The sequence below is a fragment of the Symphalangus syndactylus genome, chromosome 11 (genome assembly GCF_028878055.3).
Source record: "Symphalangus syndactylus isolate Jambi chromosome 11, NHGRI_mSymSyn1-v2.1_pri, whole genome shotgun sequence".
Classification (NCBI taxonomy): domain Eukaryota; kingdom Metazoa; phylum Chordata; class Mammalia; order Primates; family Hylobatidae; genus Symphalangus; species Symphalangus syndactylus.
Genome location: NC_072433.2, coordinates 67890864 through 67910612, shown reverse-complemented (window position 1 = coordinate 67910612; position 19749 = coordinate 67890864). Strand labels below are relative to the sequence as shown.

The window sequence follows — 19749 nt, the reverse complement described above, 5'->3', positions numbered from 1 at the left end:
TAAAGTTTCAAATGTTTTCATGTGGAACTTATTATAAAATTATTTTCTAGATTTTATTGGCTATAAAATATACTCATTACTAAACAGATGGGTTTGTTTTTATACTATCTTACTTTTAGTTACTTCTGGGAAAGACTTTGCATAACTTCTCATAATTGAGTGCTGCCTCTAGAATAGCTAATCCTGTCTTATTTACCCCAGCACCCTTTTCACTGGCTATTGGGAATAATGCTGCATGAATTTGGGAGTGCAGATATTTCTTTGAAATACTGATTTCAATTCCTTCAGATATATACCCAGAAATGGGAATTGCTGGGTCATATGGTAGTTTTGTTTTTTGATGAACCATACTGTTTATCTCCTTCACTCTTTATAGTTGTATAATACTTCATTCTATGGATGTATAACCCATAATTTATTTAATCAATCTCCTGCTGTTGAATAGTTGTATTGTTTCCAGTATTTTTCTCCTAAAAAAATTCTGCAATGAAAAATTTTATATTGTTTCATTCCTTATATGTATGGATGTATCTGTAGCATAAATTCTCAGAAGTGGAATTACTGGGTCAAAAGGAAAAGTGAATTGATTAATATATTAGACAGCCTGTTTCCCCACAGACTTGCTGACAGAGTATATTTGCTGTATATTCTATAAACAGAAAGTGACTGAATAAGAATATTTTTACTTCCATTATTAGAACACAAAGTATACTTTTTTATATTTCAAATCATTCTTTTTTTTTTTTTGAGACGGAGTCTCGCTCTGTCGCCCAGGCTGGAGTGCAGTGGCACGATCTCGGCTCACTGCAAGCTCCGCCTCCCGGGTTCACGCCATTCTCCTGCCTCAGCCTCTCCGAGTAGCTGGGACTACAGGCGCCCGCCACCGCGCCCGGCTAATTTTTTGTATTTTTAGTAGAGACGGGGTTTCACCGTGGTCTCAATATCCTGACCTCGTGATCCGCCCGCCTCGGCCTCCCAAAGTGCTGGGATTACAAGCGTGAGCCACCGCGCCCAGCCCAAATCATTCTTAAAAAGAATGTGATACCAAATTGTTTTCTTTTGTTAAATAGAGTCAGGGTCTATGTTGCCCCGGCTGGTCTCAAACTCCTGGACTCAACTGATAATCCTGCCTTGGCCTCCCAGAGTCTTGAGATTACAGTCAGAAGTCACCATGCTAGGCCACCAAATTGTTTTTTGTTTTTGGGTTTTTTTTTTTTTTAGATAGAATCTCGCTCTGTCACCCAGACTGGAGTATAGTGGTGCAATCTCGGCTCACTGCAACCTCCGCCTCCCAGGTTCAAGTGATTCTCCTGCCTCAGCCTCCCGAGTAGCTGGGATTACTAATTCTCCTGCCTCAGCCTCCTGGCTAATTTTTTATATTTTTGGTAGAGATGGGGTTTCGCCATGTTGGCCAGGCTGGTCTCAAACTCCTGACCTCCAGTGATCCTTCCACCTCAGCCTCCCAGTGTGCTGGGATTACAGGTGTGAGCCACCACACCTGGCTGACCAAATTGTTTTTAATTAGAGTGTCTAAATACACTCCTATACCATCATACTTATTAATTTATTTGGGAAAAAATTTAGTACCAGAAATGATGTAATATTTTATGTGCCTATTCTCTTAATGTTTTAATTCTACTTAATAAATATTGCTGCTTACTAGTCCAAGCTCAAAAAGCATACATAAAATATGGTTTTTAGCCACTGATGCTAGAGAACTTGAGAAATTTAGGGACTTACTGTTTTTCAAAAGAAAATTTCTTACAGTATAACTAAATTTTTAAAATATGGTTTTTTATGCATGCTTTTTGAGCTTGAACTAGTAAGCAACAATACTTATTAAATAGAATTAAAACATAAATAAAGAGAATAGGCACATAAAGTATTACATCATTTCTGGTACTAATATTTTTCCCAAAGAAATTAAATAAGTATGATGGTACAGGAGTGTATGCAGACACTCTAATTAAAAACAATTTGGTCAGCTGGGCACAGTGGCTCACGCCTGAAATCCCAGCACTTTGGGAGGCTGAGGCGGGCAGATCACAAGGTCAGGAGTTCGAGGCAATCCTGGCCAAATGGTGAAACCCCATTCCTATTAAAAATACAAAAAAATAGCTGGGCATGGTGGCAGCTGCCTGTAATCCCAGCTACTCAGGAGGCTGAGGCGGGAGAATCGTTTGAACCTGGGAGGCGAAGGTTGCAGTAAGCCGAGATTGCGCCATTGCACTCTAGCCTGGGCGACAGGGCGAGACTCTGTCTCAAAAAAAAACAAAAACAAAAACATACGTTTTAAAAATTTAGTTATACTCTAAGAAATATTCTTTTGAAAAACAATTAGTATAAGTCCCTAAATTTCTCAAGTTGTCTAGCATCAGTGGCTAAAATAATATGTAGAAATAAAAACAGAAAAAAGAGCAGTAGTCAGTAACTCACCACTTAAATGTACAGCTTAAAATAGAAATTCCTAGGCAATTCTATGGCACATACTTGTGGAAAATGTTACAAGCAGCAGTCAGAATTGGCCCTGGATCATCAAAACAGTGGTTGTTACCATCATTTATTAACTTGAGGCTTCTCAATTCAAGATGCTATGTAAATTGAAGATATTCATTTTCTACCCAAAAAACACCACAATTTGGGTTGAATTCTAGCTCTACCACTTGCTGCTTGTGTGACCTTAAGTATATTAACCACTCCAAGCCTCAGTATTTCCACCTATAAAATAAGGCTGCCGTGTTCACTTTGGCAGCATATATACTAAAATTGGATAGATACAGAGAAGATCAGCATGGACCCTGCACAAAGATGACATGCAAATTCGTGAAGCATTCCATATTTTTAACAGACAGCCTACAGAGTAAGAGAAAATTTTTGCAATCTATCCATCTGACAAAGGTCTAATATCCAGAGCCTACAAGGAACTTAAACAAATTTACAAGAAAAAAACAAACAACTCCATTAAAAAGTGGGCAAAGGACATGCAGAGACACTTCTCAAAAGAAGACATCCATGCAGCCAACAAACATATGAAAAAAAGCTCAACATCACTGATCATTACAGAAATGCAAATCAAAACCACAATGCAATGCCATCTCATGTCAGTCAGAATGGCGATTATTAAAAAGACAAGAAACAACAGATACTGGTGAAGTTGTGAAGAAAAACACTTCTACACTGTTGGTGGGAATGAGATTAGTTCAACTATTGTGGAAAACAGTGTCATGATTCCCCAAAGATCTACAAACAGAAATACTATTTGCTCCAGCAATCTCATTACTAGGTATATACCCGAAGGAACAGAAATCATTCTATTATAAAGATACATGCACGCATATGTTCATTGCAGTACTATTCACAATAGCAAAGATATGGAATCAACCCAAATGCCCATCAACAGTAGACTGAATAAAGAAAATGTGGTGCATATACATCATGGAATACTATGCAGCCATAAAAAGGAATGAGATCATGTCCTTTGCAGGGACAGGGATGGAGCTGGAAGCCGTTATCCTCAGCAAACTAATGCAGGTACAGAAAACCAAACACCTCGTGTTCCACAAGTGGAACAAGATACTGCAAGTGGATGCTGAACTATGAGAACACATGAACACATGGGGGGGAACAACACCACTGAGGACTGTTGGAGGTGGTTGCGGTGGAGGGAGAGCATCAGGAAGAACAGCTAATGGATGCTGGGCTTAATACCTGGGTGATGGGTTGATCTGTGCAGCCAACCACCACGGCACACATTTACCTATGTAACAAACTTGCACATGTACGCCAGAACTTAAAATAAAAGTTGATTTAAAAAAATAGGGCTGCCAGGCATCGTGGCATATGCCTGTAGTCCCAGCTACTTGGAAGGCAGAGGCCTGAGGATCACTTGAGCTCAGGGGTTCCAGGCTGTAGTGTGTGATGATTGTAACTGTGAATAGCCACTGCACTCCAACCTGGACAACATAGTGAGACTCCATCTCATGAAAGAAAGGCTAATAGTAGTAGCTACTCCATAGAATAGCTCTTCTTGGAGAAAATTTAATTGGATAGTACTTATAAAGTACTTATCAGAGTGTGTAGTATATAGCATGCCTTCTACTAATAGTAAGAATAATGAACGTTCTCTGATTTCAAGTTTTTTCCAACATATTATGTTGCATTGGTAATCCTTCATTAAAAAATGTACTTGGCCATTTGAGGTGGCTTACACTTGTAATTCCAGCAATTTGGGAGGCCATGAGGGGAGAATCACTTGAAGCCAGGAGTTCAAGACTAGCCTGGGCAAGAAAGTGAGATCCTGTCTCTACAATAAATAAATAAATAAATAAATAAATAACCGAGTGTGGTGGTGTGTGCCTATAGTCCCGGCTACTCAAGAGGCTGAGGCAGGAGAATCATTTGATTGCCCAGGAGTTCAAGGCTGCAGTGAGCTATGATCATGTGACTGCACTCTAACCCGGGTGACAGAGCAAGACCCTGTTGCTTAAAAAAAGGACTTAAAAGAATTTTTTTAACCTTACACAATCTGATGTGAGAAGGACTGCCTCTGAAGCCCAGGAAATTTGAGTAACAAATACAGATTCTTGGCCCTATGGTCTAGGACTCTAGATCTCTGGTTTTCAACCTGAGTTCTGTAGAATCCTAAGTTTTTTGTTGTTGTTGTTGCTGTTGTTGGCTGTTTTTGAGACAGAGTCTTGCTCTGTCACCCAGGCTGGAGTGAACTCACACAATTTCGGCTCACTGCAACCTCTGCCTCCCAGGTTCAAGCGATTCTCCTGTCTCAGCTTCCTGAGTAGCTGGGATTACAGGTGCCCGCCACCACACCTGGCTAATTTTTGTATTTTTAGTGGAGCCAGGGTTTCACCATGTTAACCAGGCTGGTCTTGAACTCCTGACCTCAAGTGATCCGCCTGCCTGGGCCTCCCAAAGTGCTGGGAATACAGGCGTGAGCCACCATGCCTGGCCCAAATCCTAACATTCTAAGGAGGTTCTTTAGAGGTTTGCAAATATTTGATTAGAATTTTGCATTGAAACTATGATTTATGGCCAGGTCCGGTGGCTCATGCCTGTAATCCCAACATTTTGGGAGGCTGAGGTGGGCGGATTGCTTGAAGACAGGAGTTCGAGACCAGCTTGGCCAACATAGCAAAATCACGTCTCTACTAAAAATACAAAAAAATTAGCTGAGCGGAATGGTACACACCTGTAACCCCAGCTACGCAGGAGGCTGAAGGACAAGAATTGCTCGAACCTGGGAGGCAGAGGTTGCAATGAGCTGAGATTGCTCCACTGCACTCCAGCCCGGGTGACAGAGCAAGACTCTGTTTCAAAATAAATAAATAAAAATTAAAAAATAAAACTATGATTTAGAAAACAAATTGAATTCTCAATATGTTATACAGAAATATCCTGGAGGTTACCAACAAATTGATACTTACACTACCAGATAATTCATTTTGTATAGACCTCAGAATAAAGCTTCCTCTGCCATCTGTTTAATTGAAGAGTATCAAGAAAATCAAGCTATTAAATATCTGCTAGAATGTGAATGAGTTAGAATGTTCCCCACACTTTATAGCCAAAACAAATGCAGATATAAATTATATGCGAAGGCCATCTATAACACTTGATTTCATATTTGGTCTGATTAAAACAGCTTTATTGTTCTTGCTGATTCATTTGCTAAAAATAAATGCTGTACTTTGGCATTAACTAAATTCATGCTATAAAACAGCTCATCATTAGATATTGTCTGCGAAAAAACAACAATTTCCTGGTTAAGAGTGTATGGAGCTGGGCGTGGTCAGTCACGCTTGTAATCCCAGCACTTTGGGAGGTCGAGGTGGGCAGATCCCCTGAGGTCAGGAGTTCGAGACTAGCCTGGCCAACATGGCGAAACCCCGCCTCTACTAAAAATATAAAAATTAGTGCATCGTGGTGGCGGGCACCTATAATCCCAGCTACTGGGGAGGCTGAGGCACGAGAATTGCTTGAACCCAGGGAGCTGAGGTTGCAGTGAGCCAAAATTGCACCATTGCACTCCAGCCTGGCAACAGAGCGAGATTCCATCTCAAAAAAAAAAAAAAAAAGTATCAAAAGTGCTTCTCAAACAAACTGTAGAAATGTGTTTAGAATAGCAAAAAAAAAAAAAAAGTTGATTTTATAGGTACAGATTTTTGATGGAGAAGAAAAAGCAAGCAAATGAATACTAACAAGAAAATGTGAGCTGATAAGATGGAAAAAATAAGAATTTAATAAAGCTTGCAGTCAGGTGTGGTGCCTCTCATCTGTAATCCCAGCATTTCGGGAAGTGAGGTGGGAGGATCACTCGAGTCTAGGAGTTAGAGGCCAGCCTGGGCAACATAGTGAGACCCAGTTTCTACAAAAAATATAAACAATAGCCAGGTGTGGTTACATTGCCTGTAGTCCCAGCTTCTTGGGAGGCTGAGGCAGGAGGATGGTTTGAGCCCAGGAATTTGAGGCTGCAGTGTGTCATGACTACTTCACTGCACTCCAGCCTGGGTAACAGAGCAAGACGCTCTCTCAAAAAAAAAAAAAAAAAAAAAAACAATAGGGTGGGCATGGTGGCTCATGCCTGTAATCCCAGCACTTTGGGAGGCCGAGGTGGGTGTGTCATTTGAGGACAGGTGTTCGAGACCAGCCTGGCCAACATGGTGAAACCCTGCCTCTACCAAAAATACAAAAATTAGCCAGGCATGGTGGCGGGCACCCATAGTCCCAGCTACTTGGGAGGCTGAGGCAGAAGAATCACTTGAACCCAGGAGATGGAGGTTGCAGTGAGCTGAGATCTGCCACTGCACTCCAGTCTGGGCAACAGAGCAAGACGCTGTCTTAAAAATAAATTAAAATAAATAAATAAGATAAAGCTTGCAGTTAGATCATGCAGAACAAATGTACAATTGAAAATAAATGTGTGCATATATATACATATATATGTATGTGTGTGTGTATATATGTACAAGTAAAAAATGTGGAATGGGCCAGGCACGGTGGCTCACACCTATAATTGCAACACTTCAGCAGGCTGAGGTGGGTGGATCACTTGAGTCCACAAGTTCGCAGTCAGCCTAGTCAATGTAGTGAGACCCCATTTCTATCTAAAACAAAGAAAAGAGAGAGATAAAGGAAGGAAAGAAAGAAGAAAAGAAGGAAAAAAGAAGGAAAGAAAGAAAAAGAAAGAAAGAGAGAGGGAGGAAGGAAGGAAGGAAGGAAGGAAGGAAGGAAAGAAGGAAGGAAGGAAAGAAAGAAAGAAGAAAGAAAGAAAGAAAGAAAGAAAGAAAGAAAGAAAGAAAGAAAGAAAGAAAGAAAGAAGGAAGGAAGGAAGGAAGGAAAGAAGAAAGGAGGGAGGGAAGGAAGGAAGGGAAGGATAGAAGAAAGGAGGGAGGGAGGAGAGGAAGAAAGTTTGCAGAATTTGATAAAGAAAATACAACATTATATACTTGTTCCTCACACCTATAATATTTGTAGTTTATAGAATAAGCAAACAGTTTCCCTAGTGGCATGGAAAAGGGAAAGTTTAAATTATCCCTGACTACAGATTTGTGGTCATGATGAGGTACCAAGGGATTCAGAATTAGGTATTGTTCTTAAAAGGTTAGGCAGGCAGAGGAGGGCAGGGAAATGAAAGGAATCACAATTCCTGGACCATGAAGCAAAGCAGCTTTATGAGGAGGTTTAAGCACACTAAGGCTCACCTGTTTTACTTATCCTAAGAATAGAAATGGACTGCACAGTCAGAATAGTGAAAGAGGAAGCACATAGCTTCAAATGTGAGTTGTAGCTTCTTTCTACAGAGAGGAATCTTGAGATTGATTTGGGCACCCAGACTTATGATTTGAAGCAAAACGTCAAATAACCGTTAGAAGAAGACCCAGCATGCTGTAACTTTCCCCCATAAATATAAATGTCATATTATTAGAGGAAAATTCTACATTAGATTGCAAGTAAATCATACACCACCAACCTTTGCATATCCTGTAAGTCACAAGTTACTAGATATATAAGATAAGCCCAGAAGCCAGCAATCATATTAAATTAAAAAGGGCTGCCAGGCATGGTGGCTCATACCTGTAATCCCAGCACTTTGGGAGGCCAAGGCGGGTGGATCACTTGAGGTCAGGAGTTCGAGACCAGCCTGGCCAATATGGTGAAACCCCATCTTTACTAAAAATACAAAAATTAGCCAGTGTCATGGCACACACCTATAGTCCCAGCTACTTGGGAGGCTGAGGCAACAGAATCGCTTGAACCCAGGAGGCAGGGGTTGCAGTGAGCAGAGATTGTGCCACTGCACTCCAGCCTGGGCGATGGAGTGAGACTCTGTTTCAAAAAAAAAAAAAAAAGTTAAAAAGGGCCTAGAAGAAAGGCATGCACAACAGCATATTAATTAATGCTAGAAAGGAGATTTTAGGCTTTTTTTTTTCTGCCCATGGATGCCGCCGAAGAAGCATCGTTAAAGTCTCTCTTCACCCTGCCGTCATGTCTAAGTCAGAGTCTCCTAAAGAACCCAAACAGCTGAGGAAGCTCTTCATTGGAGGGTTGAGCTTTGAAACAACCGAAGAGAGCCTGAGGAGCCATTTTGAGCAATGGGGAATGCTCACGGACTGTGTGGTAATGAGAGATCCAAACACCAAGTGCTCCAGGGGCTTTGGGTTTGTCACATATGCCACTGTGGAAGAGGTGGATGCCGCTACGAATGCAAGACCACACAAGGTGGATGGAAGAGTTGTGGAACCAAAGAGAGCTGTCTCGAGAGAAGATTCTCAAAGACCAGGTGCCCACTTAACTGTGAAAAAGATATTTGTTGGTGGCATTAAAGAAGACACTGAAGAACATCACCTAAGAGATTATTTTGAACAGTATGGAAAAATTGAAGCGATTGAAATCATGACTGACCGAGGCAGTGGCAAGAAAAGGGGCTTTGCCTTTGTAACCTTTGATGACCATGACTCCGTGGATAAGACTGTCATTCAGAAATACCATGCTGTGAATGACCACAACTGTGAAGTTAGAAAAGCCCTGTCAAAGCAAGAGATGGCTAGTGCTTCATCCAGCCAAAGAGGTCGAAGTAGTTCTGGAAACTTTGGTGGTGGTCGTGGAGGTGGTTTCGGTGGGAATGACAACTTTGGTCATGGAGGAAACTTCAGTGGTCATGGTGGCTTTGGTGGCAGCCGTGGTGGTGGTGGATATGGTGGCAGTGGGGATGGCTATGATGGATTTGGTAATGATGGAAGCAATTTTGGAGGTGGTGGAAGCTACAGTGATTTTGGCAATTACAACAATCAGTCTTCAAATTTTGGACCCATGAAGGGAGGAAATTTTGGAGGCAGAAGCTCTGGCCCTTATGGCGGTAGAGGCCAATACTTTGCAAAACCACGAAACCAAGGTGGCTATGGCGGTTCCAGCAGCAGCAGTAGCTATGGCAGTGGCAGAAGATTTTAATTAGCAAACAAAGCTTAGCAGGAGAGGAGAGCCAGAGAAGTGACAGGGAAGCTACAGGTTACAACAGATTTGTTAACTCAGCCAAGCACAGTGGTGGCAGGGCCTAGCTGCTACAAAGAAGACATGTTTTAGACAAATACTCATGTGTATGGGCAAAAAACTCAAGGACTGTATTTGTGACTAATTCTATAACAGGTTATTTTAGTTTCTGTTCTGTGGAAAGTATAAAGCATTCCAACAAAGGGTTTTAATGTAGATTTTTTTTTTTTTGCACCCATGCTGTTGATTGCTAAATGTAATAGTCTGATCGTGACGCTGAATAAATGTCTTTTTTTTTTAATGTGCTGTGCAAAGTTAGTCTACTCTGAAGCCATCTTGGTAAATTTCCCCAACAGTGTGAAGTTAGAATTCCTTCAGGGTGATGCCACATTCTATTCGGAATTTATTTACAACCTGCTTGGGTGGAGAAGCCATTGTCTTCGGAAACCTTGGTGTAGTTGAACTGATAGTTACTGGTGTGACCTGAAGTTCCCCATTAAAAGGGATTACCCAAGCAAAATCATGGAATTATTGGTTATAAAAGTGATTATTGGCACATCTTATGCAATATATCTAAATTGAATAATGGTACCAGATAAAATTATAGATGGGAATGAAGCTTGTGTATCATCCATTATCATGTGTAATCAATAAACGATTTAATTCTCTTGAAAAAAAAAAGGAGATTTTAGAACAAATACTATTTAAAGCTTATTTGCATTAAACAAGATTACATACAAAACTCTCTCTTAAAATCTTTACTTTTAAAGTTATATATACTGTTACAGAAAGATGTCCAAGATATAGTGCCCTTGATAAAGGCAAGATACAAAATAGATTGTTCATTTTCATAGAATATATAAATAAAATAATACGTAGGCCTCAAATAATGACTTTAAATTGTTCCTGAAGATGTTGTCATTAAATGAAAAAGTATTTTCATTCATTTTAATGGAGAAAAATTATGATCACAGTGTATTCCATCCCAAGACATCCAAACAATTCTTACAAATAGAAAAATCAGAACAATGAAAACAAAATGATGTAAGTAATAAAAAGTATTTGAAGGTAAATAAATACACTTTGAACATAAAGTGTAGTAAATGAAACTGTATCATATTCACCAGAAGAAGAAGGTTCCTATTATGATGGAAGAAGGAAGTGGAGTTTTTCTTTGGAAGAGGGTGGAGAAGCAGATGATTAATTTTCAAGCAGGCAACTCTTTGTGGGTTCGTGGCTATCTTGCACTCAAACAGCTCACAACCAACTGCAGAGTGGTAGCCATGTTGTAAAAAATAGTTTGAAATTTGGAGATAGATAGATATAGATATAGATATAGATATAGATATAGATATAGATGATATAGATAGAGAACACAAAACTTAACAGTGGGGTTGCCAGACATGGGATTATTAGCCACTTTTACTTTCTATACTATATACCTTATAAAATTTAAGATTTACAATGAGCATGTATTTTTGTTCACAGAAAATAAAAGCTGAAGAAAAAATTGTTTATTGTAACATGTAACCAAAGCTGATACTCTTGTTATATATAAAGCTAATATATATATAGGCTTTATAATTTGTGGAGTGGCAGGACTGGCTATATAATTTGTGGAGCCCCATAATTTCTGGAGCCCAGTGCAAAATGGAAGGTGGAAACTTTTGTCCTAAAATTGTTAACAATTTTAAGATGGCAACAGCAGAGCATTAAACCAAGTTCGAGGCCCTTGTAAGTGCGGGACCCAGTGTGAATACACAGGTATGGGCCCATGAAACTAGCTCTGAAAATTGATAAGGAAAACACAAAAGCTTTAGTATACAATGGAAAAAGGATATGAAAAGACAATTTATAATACAGGAAGTTAAAATGATTAGTAAGCATATAAAATGTTCAAACTCACCAGTTATCATAGAAACGCAAATTAAAATAACATGCCATTTCTTCCCTATCAAATTGAAAACAATATATTTTAAATGATAACACCTAATGTTGGCCTGGAAGGTAAAATGAGTATCCCATTCATTCCTAGCAGATTCTAAACTGAAATAATCCTTCTGAAAAATGATTTGATGCTATCAGGAAGTCTAAAACGTTTTATAACCTTTGAGTAGTTCTCCTTTTAGAAATTTAAGGAAATAACATGAAATAAACACAAAAATATATAAACAAAGATATTTTCACCAAAGTATTTGAAGCCCAACATTAAAAATATGCAATAGATTTTTTAATTTAAGCATTAAATATGTCTACTATAACTAAATAATTTTCACATTTATAACCCAGAAATTCCATTTCTACTTATCTACCCTGAAGAAGCATATATTGAAGAAAATTCATTGCAGCAATGTTGGAATAGGAAAATAATGGAAATAACTCAGGACAATGACTAAATAAACTCTGATATTTTCATACTGAGGACACTTCTACGTGGGAGTGGTGTTCAAAATTCTATTGATACCTATCCTTACACCTAAATACTTTAATGTTTGAAAAAGGAGACATTTTATTCATGTATTGCATGCATGATTAAATTAAATTATATGTTTACATTTTTAAAGATGGAGAAAATGCTTATAATGTGATGTAACGTGGGAAAAAAGCAGAGAACTCAATTGTGCATACGTCATGATGTGGAATGTATAGAGGAACCTCTAGAAGGGTACAACCCAGAATGTTATCAGTAACTGGTTGCCTCTTGGTGGGAGGATTATGTTTGTTGTGTTTTGTTTATTCTTTGTGCTCTGTTTCTTTCGTACTTTCCTTTTTTTTTTAACCATAAGCATGTATTGTAACAAAACAACAAGGACAAAACTACTCTCTCTCACCCACCCCCCAAAACCCAGACTCTAATATAAATGAATCTTCTGGATCAAGTCATTGAACCTGATCTTGAAGCATTAGAGATGCATGACTGAGCAAATATAGAGCAAAATATATTAAGCTGATGCATGCGATTTTTTTAATAAAAAAGAGATTACTGTAAGATTATTACATTTGTGAGCCTAGTTTCAAGTTAGACTAACATAAAACACCAACACATTTAATATCTAATCTGTAATAACCATAGAATTCATTCATGATTACAAAAATAAACATAAGTAAGTAATATAACATTCTAGACATCTTTGAGGGTTTTTTTTTTCCAAAGAAAGGGAAGAGCAAAAGAACCTCTCAGTTTTTAACACCCTCCCAGTATGTTGGTCTAAATGATGAGAAAATATGCCAGTGGAGAAATGGGTATTGCAAAAGCTTGAAACTGTTAGTGGATGCAACAACTCTTGGGAATGAGACTTGGAAATAAGAGAGAGAAAGGGAGAGATTGAGAGAGAAGTTAGGATAATTAGGAGGCTCCTGAAGAAGAAGAGGGTCGGACAGAGGTGGTAAGTCTAGTGTTTTCCAAATGACCCAGTGACTACCACATAAGGCCATTGTGAAGGTTTCATGGACTAATTCATGTCACATGCTTACCATAGTAGGCACTCAGTAAGAGTTAACTATTATAACTTTTGATGGTTATACTTCTTATTGTGAATTAACACATAAGCATTCTTACAGCTAAATTAGTCTCCTGTATTTTTGGTTAGGGTGCATATATGCCCTGGAACCCAGTCTCATGTGGATGATCTAACATACTGAATTTCCAAGACTATAATATTGAGACAAGATGCTGAGACATATTGATGTTTTACTGGATTGCCACCCTATACAGGTCAAAATTTTGTAAAATGAGGAATGAAAAATGCATACTCTTTGATTCTTAAATTTAGTGCCAAAGAACTTCATGAAAAGGATTTAATTCTGAAGTTGACCAAGAAAATTGCAATAATTTAGCAGACCCATAGAAATGTAATGATGTCTGTTTTGTATTTCGAATAAAACATGGAGAATATCGGAAGCAATCTTTGAAATGAATGTTATTTTAGCCAATTAATGACCTAGTAGCTGAGAAAGAGAAACGCAGCCCTTGACATCAGAAGCTGGCCTGGCACTGGCAGTTAGGTCACAGTGTTTTCCTGTGAAACACAAAAAATTTCACCCAACATCGACATCATATAAAGTCACTCTGTGACCATGATGGATAAAGACAAAAATATGGCCTCCACATAATCATATCTGAATACAGACAAAGCATGAACATTGCCCAAGCCTCAAAATACCAAACATCTCCCTGCCCTGGCAAATATTAATATAAGTGCCTGCTGCTTTTTCACCAATTACACCTTTAGCATGGGTCTGGTCTTCCCTTCCCTTAGATAAAATATGGTAAGATACCTAATCATAGAATTGCCCCTACATCCTGAGAGTCTCCAATCAAGAGCAAACCCAGCTTCCTTGAACCCTTCAAAATCACCCACCATAAGCCTAAATCCTAGAAAGTTTTTCTAACACTCCTGTGCTGCAATATCCCTGTGGTGTCTGTTCTCCCTCACTGCAATGAGTAACAAACCCAATCTGTTTAACTGTAAGCATATTCCTAGTGGCTTTTGGCTAAGGGCATTGATATAGTCATATTTGAAATAGATCTCCCAATTTTTAATAAGTAGTTCACTTTGGCTTTGACAAAACAGGCACAAAAAGGTGCATTCAGATTTCAGCGTTTGCTCCTGGCATGGAAATAAAATAATATTCCTATGCCAACCCAAATAGGCCCTTCTTCTAAGCTAGTTCACATAAACTTTAACCACAAACTATAAATATCTGATGGCAAGTTTATGAACAGAAATATTCCAAAAAATAGTGCTATGGTCTGAATGTTTGTGTTCCTGCTCCCACCCCCCAATTCACATGTTGAAACCTAATCCCCAATGTGATAGTATTATGAGGTGGGGCCTTTGGGAGACGATTAGGTCATCAGGGCAGAGCTCTCATGGGATTAGTGCTTTTTGTTTTTTTTTGAGACAGTCTCGCTCTGTGGCCCAGGCTGGAGTGCAGTGGCGTGATCTCGGCTCACTGCAAGCTCCACCTCCTGGGTTCACGCCATTCTCCTGCCTCAGCCTCCTGAGTAGCTGGGACTACAGGCGTCTGCCACCACGCCCAGCTAATTTTTGTATTTTTAGTAAAGACGGGGTTTCACCATGTTAGCCAGTATGGTCTCGATCTCCCGAACTCATGATCTGCCCGCCTCGGCCTCCCAAAGTGCTGGTATTACCGATTAGTGCTCTTATAATATCGGCCCACAGGAGCTTGCTCCTCCTTTCCACCACATGAAGGCACAGGAAGAAGGCACCATCTATAAATGAGAAAGCTCTTGTCACCAGAATCTGCCAGTGCCTTCATCTTAGACTTCCCAGCCTCCAGATCTGTGAGAAATAAATTTCTGTTGTTTGTAAGCCGCCCAGTTGATGGTGTTTTTTTATGCCAGTCTAAACGTGCTAAGACAGAGTGAAAGCAACTCCTACCCATTGATTATGGCCATGAGTTTCATATGCAAAATTGCTCATACCAAGAGCCTACTCATTGTCTTTTTACAAACTCCTAGTTGTTAACAATTTTGGTCTTTAGCTGTGATCTAAACCTACACGGCACTAGTTCTTGGTGTTAAGGCAGTTGTTTGTTAAGTAGGAAAATAGTCCCTCAAGAACAGACCATCAGCTGATAGCCCATTGTCCTTTTGTACCCAATACTATTTTTTGGCAATTCTTGTTAGAGCTGCTCTTTCAGTGCTCTAAGGACACTCATATTTGCAATGTCTATAGCGATACTCACTGAAGATCCTCGGGAAGAGTGACAGAATAATTCCTTATACATCCAACATTCCAAAGATGAAAACATCCAAATAACCAGGTTTTTGAGAGTGACAGAGGTTGGGGTCAGTAAACAAGATAACATAAAATTAGCTAGTTATTTTATTGAATTTCTAGTAGTAATATAGTTAGCATAAATTTATGTAAAATTTTTATACTTTCTACATCTTTAGTAAAATGTGGAACTATCTGTTGTTCAAGTCAACAACATCTGTTGCTTACTGATTTAATTACATTGTCACTCTTGTTGATGATCCTGATGCAGCCATTGCAAAATCCTGAAACGCCTTGTAAATTATATATATATATATATAAAGATAGTGTGTATAACAGTAGAGGCAAGTTTTTAAAAATGTTTTACTCTTTTGAAAATTAATAATGCATCTATATTATGTATTGTGACTCATTCATATTCTAGATAGTCTAGATAAATGAAAACTTTCTCTAAATCCACTCTGACATTCAGTTGTAATCTTCTTTTTTTTTTTTTTTTTGAAAACAGGGTCTTGCCTTGTCGCCCAGGCTGGAGTGCAGTGGCACAATCACAGCTCGCTGCAGCCTTCACTTCCCCAGCCCAAGTGATCCTCTTGTTTCAGCCTCCCAAGTAGCTGAGACTACAGGTGCACCATCATATCCAGCTAATTTTTGTATTTTTTTGTAAAGATGGGGTCTCACTATGTTGCCCAAGCTGGTCTTGAACTCCTGGACTCAATCAATCCACCCACCTTGGCCACCCAAAGTGCTGGGATTACAGGCATGAGCTACCATGCCCTTCTGAAAATGGCATTTTTTAACCTCTCTAATCTCCTTTCATATCTCATAACCCAATTTAACCTAATGAGAAAACCAGCAGATGAAGTCCATAGTGGGACATCCCACAACATAACTGGCCAGTACTTCTCAAAACTTTCAAGTTTATCAAAAACATGGAAAATCTAAAAACAGTCATAGTTTTTGGCTGTGTCCCCACCCAAAATCTCATCTTAAATTATAATTCCCATAATCCCCATTTGTCAAGGACAGGATCAGGTGGAGGTAATTGGATCATGAGGGGGGTTTCCCCATGCTATTCTCCTGATAGAGGGTGAGTCTCACGAGATCTGATGGTTTTATAAGCATCTGGCATTTCCCCCTGCTTGCACTTCTTCCTGCCGCCTTGTGAAGAAGGTGCCTTGCTTCCCCTTCACCTTCCACCATGATTGTAAGTTTCCTGAGGCCTCCCCAGCCATGCTGAACCGTAAGTCAGTTAGACCTCCTTCCTTTGTAAATTATCCAGTCTCTGGCAGGCCTTTACAGCAGTATGAAAATGGACTTGGCCGTGGCGGCGACAACATGGCGGACATGATAAATGTCAGTGTGAACCTGGAGGCCTTTTCCCAGGCCATTAGTGCCATCCAGGCGCTGCGCTCCAGCGTGAGCAGGGTGTTCGACTGCCTGAAGGATGGGATGCGGAACAAGGAGACGCTGGAGGGCCGGGAGAAGGCCTTCATTGCGCACTTCCAGGACAACTTACGTTCGGTCAACCGGGACCTCAATGAGCTGGAACGTCTGAGCAATCTGGTAGGCAAGCCATCTGAGAACCATCCTCTTCATAACGGTGGGCTGTTAAGCCTGGATCCTGTGCAGGACGAAACTCCTCTCTATAGTCAACTCCTTCAAGCACATAAGTGGTCAAACAAGTTGCAGTACCATGTAGGACTAGCATCTGGCCTTTTAAATCAGCAGTCTTTGAAGCGTTCCGCTAATCAGATGGGAGTATCTGCCAAACGTAGACCAAAGGCTCAGCCCACAACTCTTGTCCTACCACCTCAATATGTTGATGATGTGATCAGCCGCATTGACAGGATGTTTCCTGAAATGTCCATCCACTTATCCAGACCCAATGGAACATCAGCAGTGCTTCTGGTGACCTTGGGAAAGGTGTTGAAAGTGATCATCCTCATGCGGAGCCTGTTCATTGATCAAACAATAGTAAAGGGATATAACGAGAATGCCTACACAGAAGATGCCAAACTTGATATATGGTCCAAATCCAACTATCAAGTATTCCAGAAGGTGACAGACCACGCCACCACTGCCCCGCTCCACTATCAGCTGCCCCAGATGCCGGATGTCGTGGTCCGATCCTTCATGACCTGGTTAAGAAGTTACATAAAGCTGTTCCAGGCCCCGTGCCAGCGCTGCGGGAAGTTTCTGCAGGACGGCCTTCCCCCGACATGGAGGGATTTCCGAACCCTCGAAACCTTCCAGGACACCTGCCGGCAGTAGCCCCCACGCTGGCCCCAGCCTCAGACCCCACCCGGCACCTTCCCAGACACGCAGGAAGCCCACAGAAGGCTTCAGCTGGTTCCTCACTGCCCAGATGTGTACAGCTGCTCCTCTCATACAACAGCGCCATGTGTGCTGAGGCCACTCTTGAAGAGCAGACCCCCTCTGTGGCTGATGGGACTAATTATTTCCACTAGCCAGTGGACTGAAGGCAAAGAAGACTTTTCTAGAACCTAGTAGAAGGAAGCTGTGCAGCGTGCTCCTCGTCCGTGTGTGTCGTCAGTGCTGGTGTCTGTCGTTTCCACGAGCTGTTACTAGAATGAGCCCTTGTGTTCATGGGTATCGTCATGCGGGGTTCTTGTGTTTTGTGGGGCTTGGGGTTTGGTAACTTATTTTTATAAGCAATAAACCTTTTGTACCCCGGAAAAAAAAAAAAGAAAATGGACTCATACACAGGAGAAGCCTAAGGAGACATGACAACTAAAGGTAATGGGGGACTCTGGAACAGAAAAAGGACATTAGGTTAAAAACAAAGGAAATCTGAAGAAAGTATGAATGTTAGTTAATAATAAACAAAAATTGTGGATTTTCACTCATATTACTTTGAAACATACTTATTTCAGAAGATGTAGTTAGAGTTACAAGTTATGGTCTGTTGCCACAGAACTGAGTAACTCATTCTGCGGGTCATCAGAACCACGGCTATTTTTCTGTCTTATTCCTGTTCTGGCCAACAAAACTGGTCCTGGACCAGAAAAGAATTTTTAACAAGTATACTTTCTTCTCAGAAAAAAAATTAGTTGTTTTCTTGAAATATAGTTGTTTTAAAAGAAACACATGCTACTTATTTTTTAAAAATGCTGTCAAACCCAATGGTTAACTACAAATCTAGGAATTCTAGATCATGTGCTATTTTTCAGGGTATTTATTTCCTTGTTTAAAAATGTTTATTATAAAGTCGGGCAGGGTGGCTCATGCCTGTAATCCCAGAACTTTGGGAGGCTGAGGCGGGCAGATCGCCTGAGGTGAGGAATTTGAGACCAGCCTGGCCAACATGATGAAACCCCAACTCTACCAAAAATAGAAAAATTAGCCAGGCTTGGTGGCAGGCGCCTGTAATCCCAGCTACTCAGGAGGCTGAGGCAGGAGAATGGCTTGAACCCAGGAGGCAGAGGTTGCAGTGAGCCGAGATCGCGCCGTTGCACTCCATCCTGGGCCACAACAGCAAGAATTCGTCTCAAAAACAAAACAAAACAAAACAAAAAACAAACAAAAAGTTTTTTATAGTAAGATCAATTAAAAAGCAATGAACATTGAGAGGTAAACTATAAATAGCTCAATCTTATATGCTCCTGGTATTTTCTCCATCCAGGTTATGTATGAGTGGGAAATGGCTTACTTACAAACAATATGATTTTACAACATTCTACTAGGTAATTTAAATTCTTAAAACCATTAACAAAAATTTTTTAACATTCAAAATCGTGAAGCCGTTGACGATTCCTTAAGTCCAATCATTCAGTTAGAAACAAATGAGATCTTCTCCAGAATTATTCTTCGTATTATTTTTTTTTTTAGACGGAGTCTCGCTCTGTCGCCCAGGCTGGAGTGCAGTGGCGCGATCTCGGCTCACTGCAAGCTCCGCCTCCCGAGTTCACGCCATTCTCCTGCCTCAGCCTCCTGAATAGCTGGGACTGCAGGCGCCCACCACCATGCCCTGCTAATTTTTTGTATTTTTAGTAGAGACGGGGTTTCACCATCTTAGCCAGACTGGTCTCGATCTCCTGACCTTGTGATTCGCCCGCCTCAGCCTCCCAAAGTGCTGGGATTACAGGCGTGAGCCACCGCCCCGGGCCTCCAGAATTCTTTTAGCAGTTATTTCTCAAGTTATATTAAGAGATTCTTTTTCATTAATATTTGATTTAGTACTACATCTGCTGTACAAATTTCTTCTTCATTTCAACTAACATATGAAATAATAGAAAATTTAATTGACCAAATCTCTTCCAAAGTCTCTGAAGTCTTTTCTCAGTATATGCAAGGAGAGAAATAATCAATAATTCAAAATAATTGTCACAATGTTGTAATTCACCAAATCCTTCACTCCTCCAGAGCAAAAACATCTATTGCTTATCTTTCTGATTCTCACTGATGTAGTGTCTTGCATACAACAAGTGCTGAAGAAGTAGTGAAGAAATAAATAATAATTTAAAGGGCAGTTTCACTTTGT

General features: G+C 40.1%; 2 protein-coding genes and 1 non-coding gene across 4 annotated transcripts; all 3 read left to right on the top strand.

The window, feature by feature from the left end:
* Positions 1-2736: 2736 nt before the first annotated feature.
* LOC129457988 (U6 spliceosomal RNA) lies at positions 2737-2843 on the top strand. Its single transcript, XR_008649503.1, has one exon. It is a non-coding gene; the product is annotated as a U6 spliceosomal RNA (small nuclear RNA).
* A 5581-nt stretch (positions 2844-8424) lies between these two features.
* Positions 8425-10182, top strand: LOC129493442 (heterogeneous nuclear ribonucleoprotein A1-like). The gene has a single exon (XM_055299652.2). It carries the CDS (start codon positions 8500-8502, stop codon positions 9460-9462), a length of 963 nt encoding a protein of 320 aa, XP_055155627.1. The 5' UTR covers positions 8425-8499; the 3' UTR covers positions 9463-10182.
* Positions 10183-16579: 6397 nt separating this feature from the next.
* Positions 16580-17960, top strand: LOC129492895 (mediator of RNA polymerase II transcription subunit 27-like). Of its 2 annotated transcripts, XM_055298328.2 has the most exons (2): positions 16584-17156; positions 17241-17960. In XM_055298328.2, exons 1-2 carry the CDS (start codon positions 16584-16586, stop codon positions 17517-17519), a joined length of 852 nt encoding a protein of 283 aa, XP_055154303.1. In that variant the 3' UTR covers positions 17520-17960. The 2 variants fall into 2 exon arrangements, with proteins under 2 accessions (XP_055154302.1, XP_055154303.1); XM_055298327.2 differs by having other exon boundaries at positions 16580-17960.
* The last annotated feature ends 1789 nt before the right edge of the window (positions 17961-19749 follow it).

What these genes read in the sequence shown, in the direction of transcription:
- LOC129493442 (XM_055299652.2), top strand. Translation starts at nt 8,500, where the DNA reads ATGTCTAAGTCAGAGTCTCCTAAAGAACCCAAACAGCTGAGGAAGCTC.
- LOC129492895 (XM_055298327.2), top strand. Translation starts at nt 16,584, where the DNA reads ATGGCGGACATGATAAATGTCAGTGTGAACCTGGAGGCCTTTTCCCAG.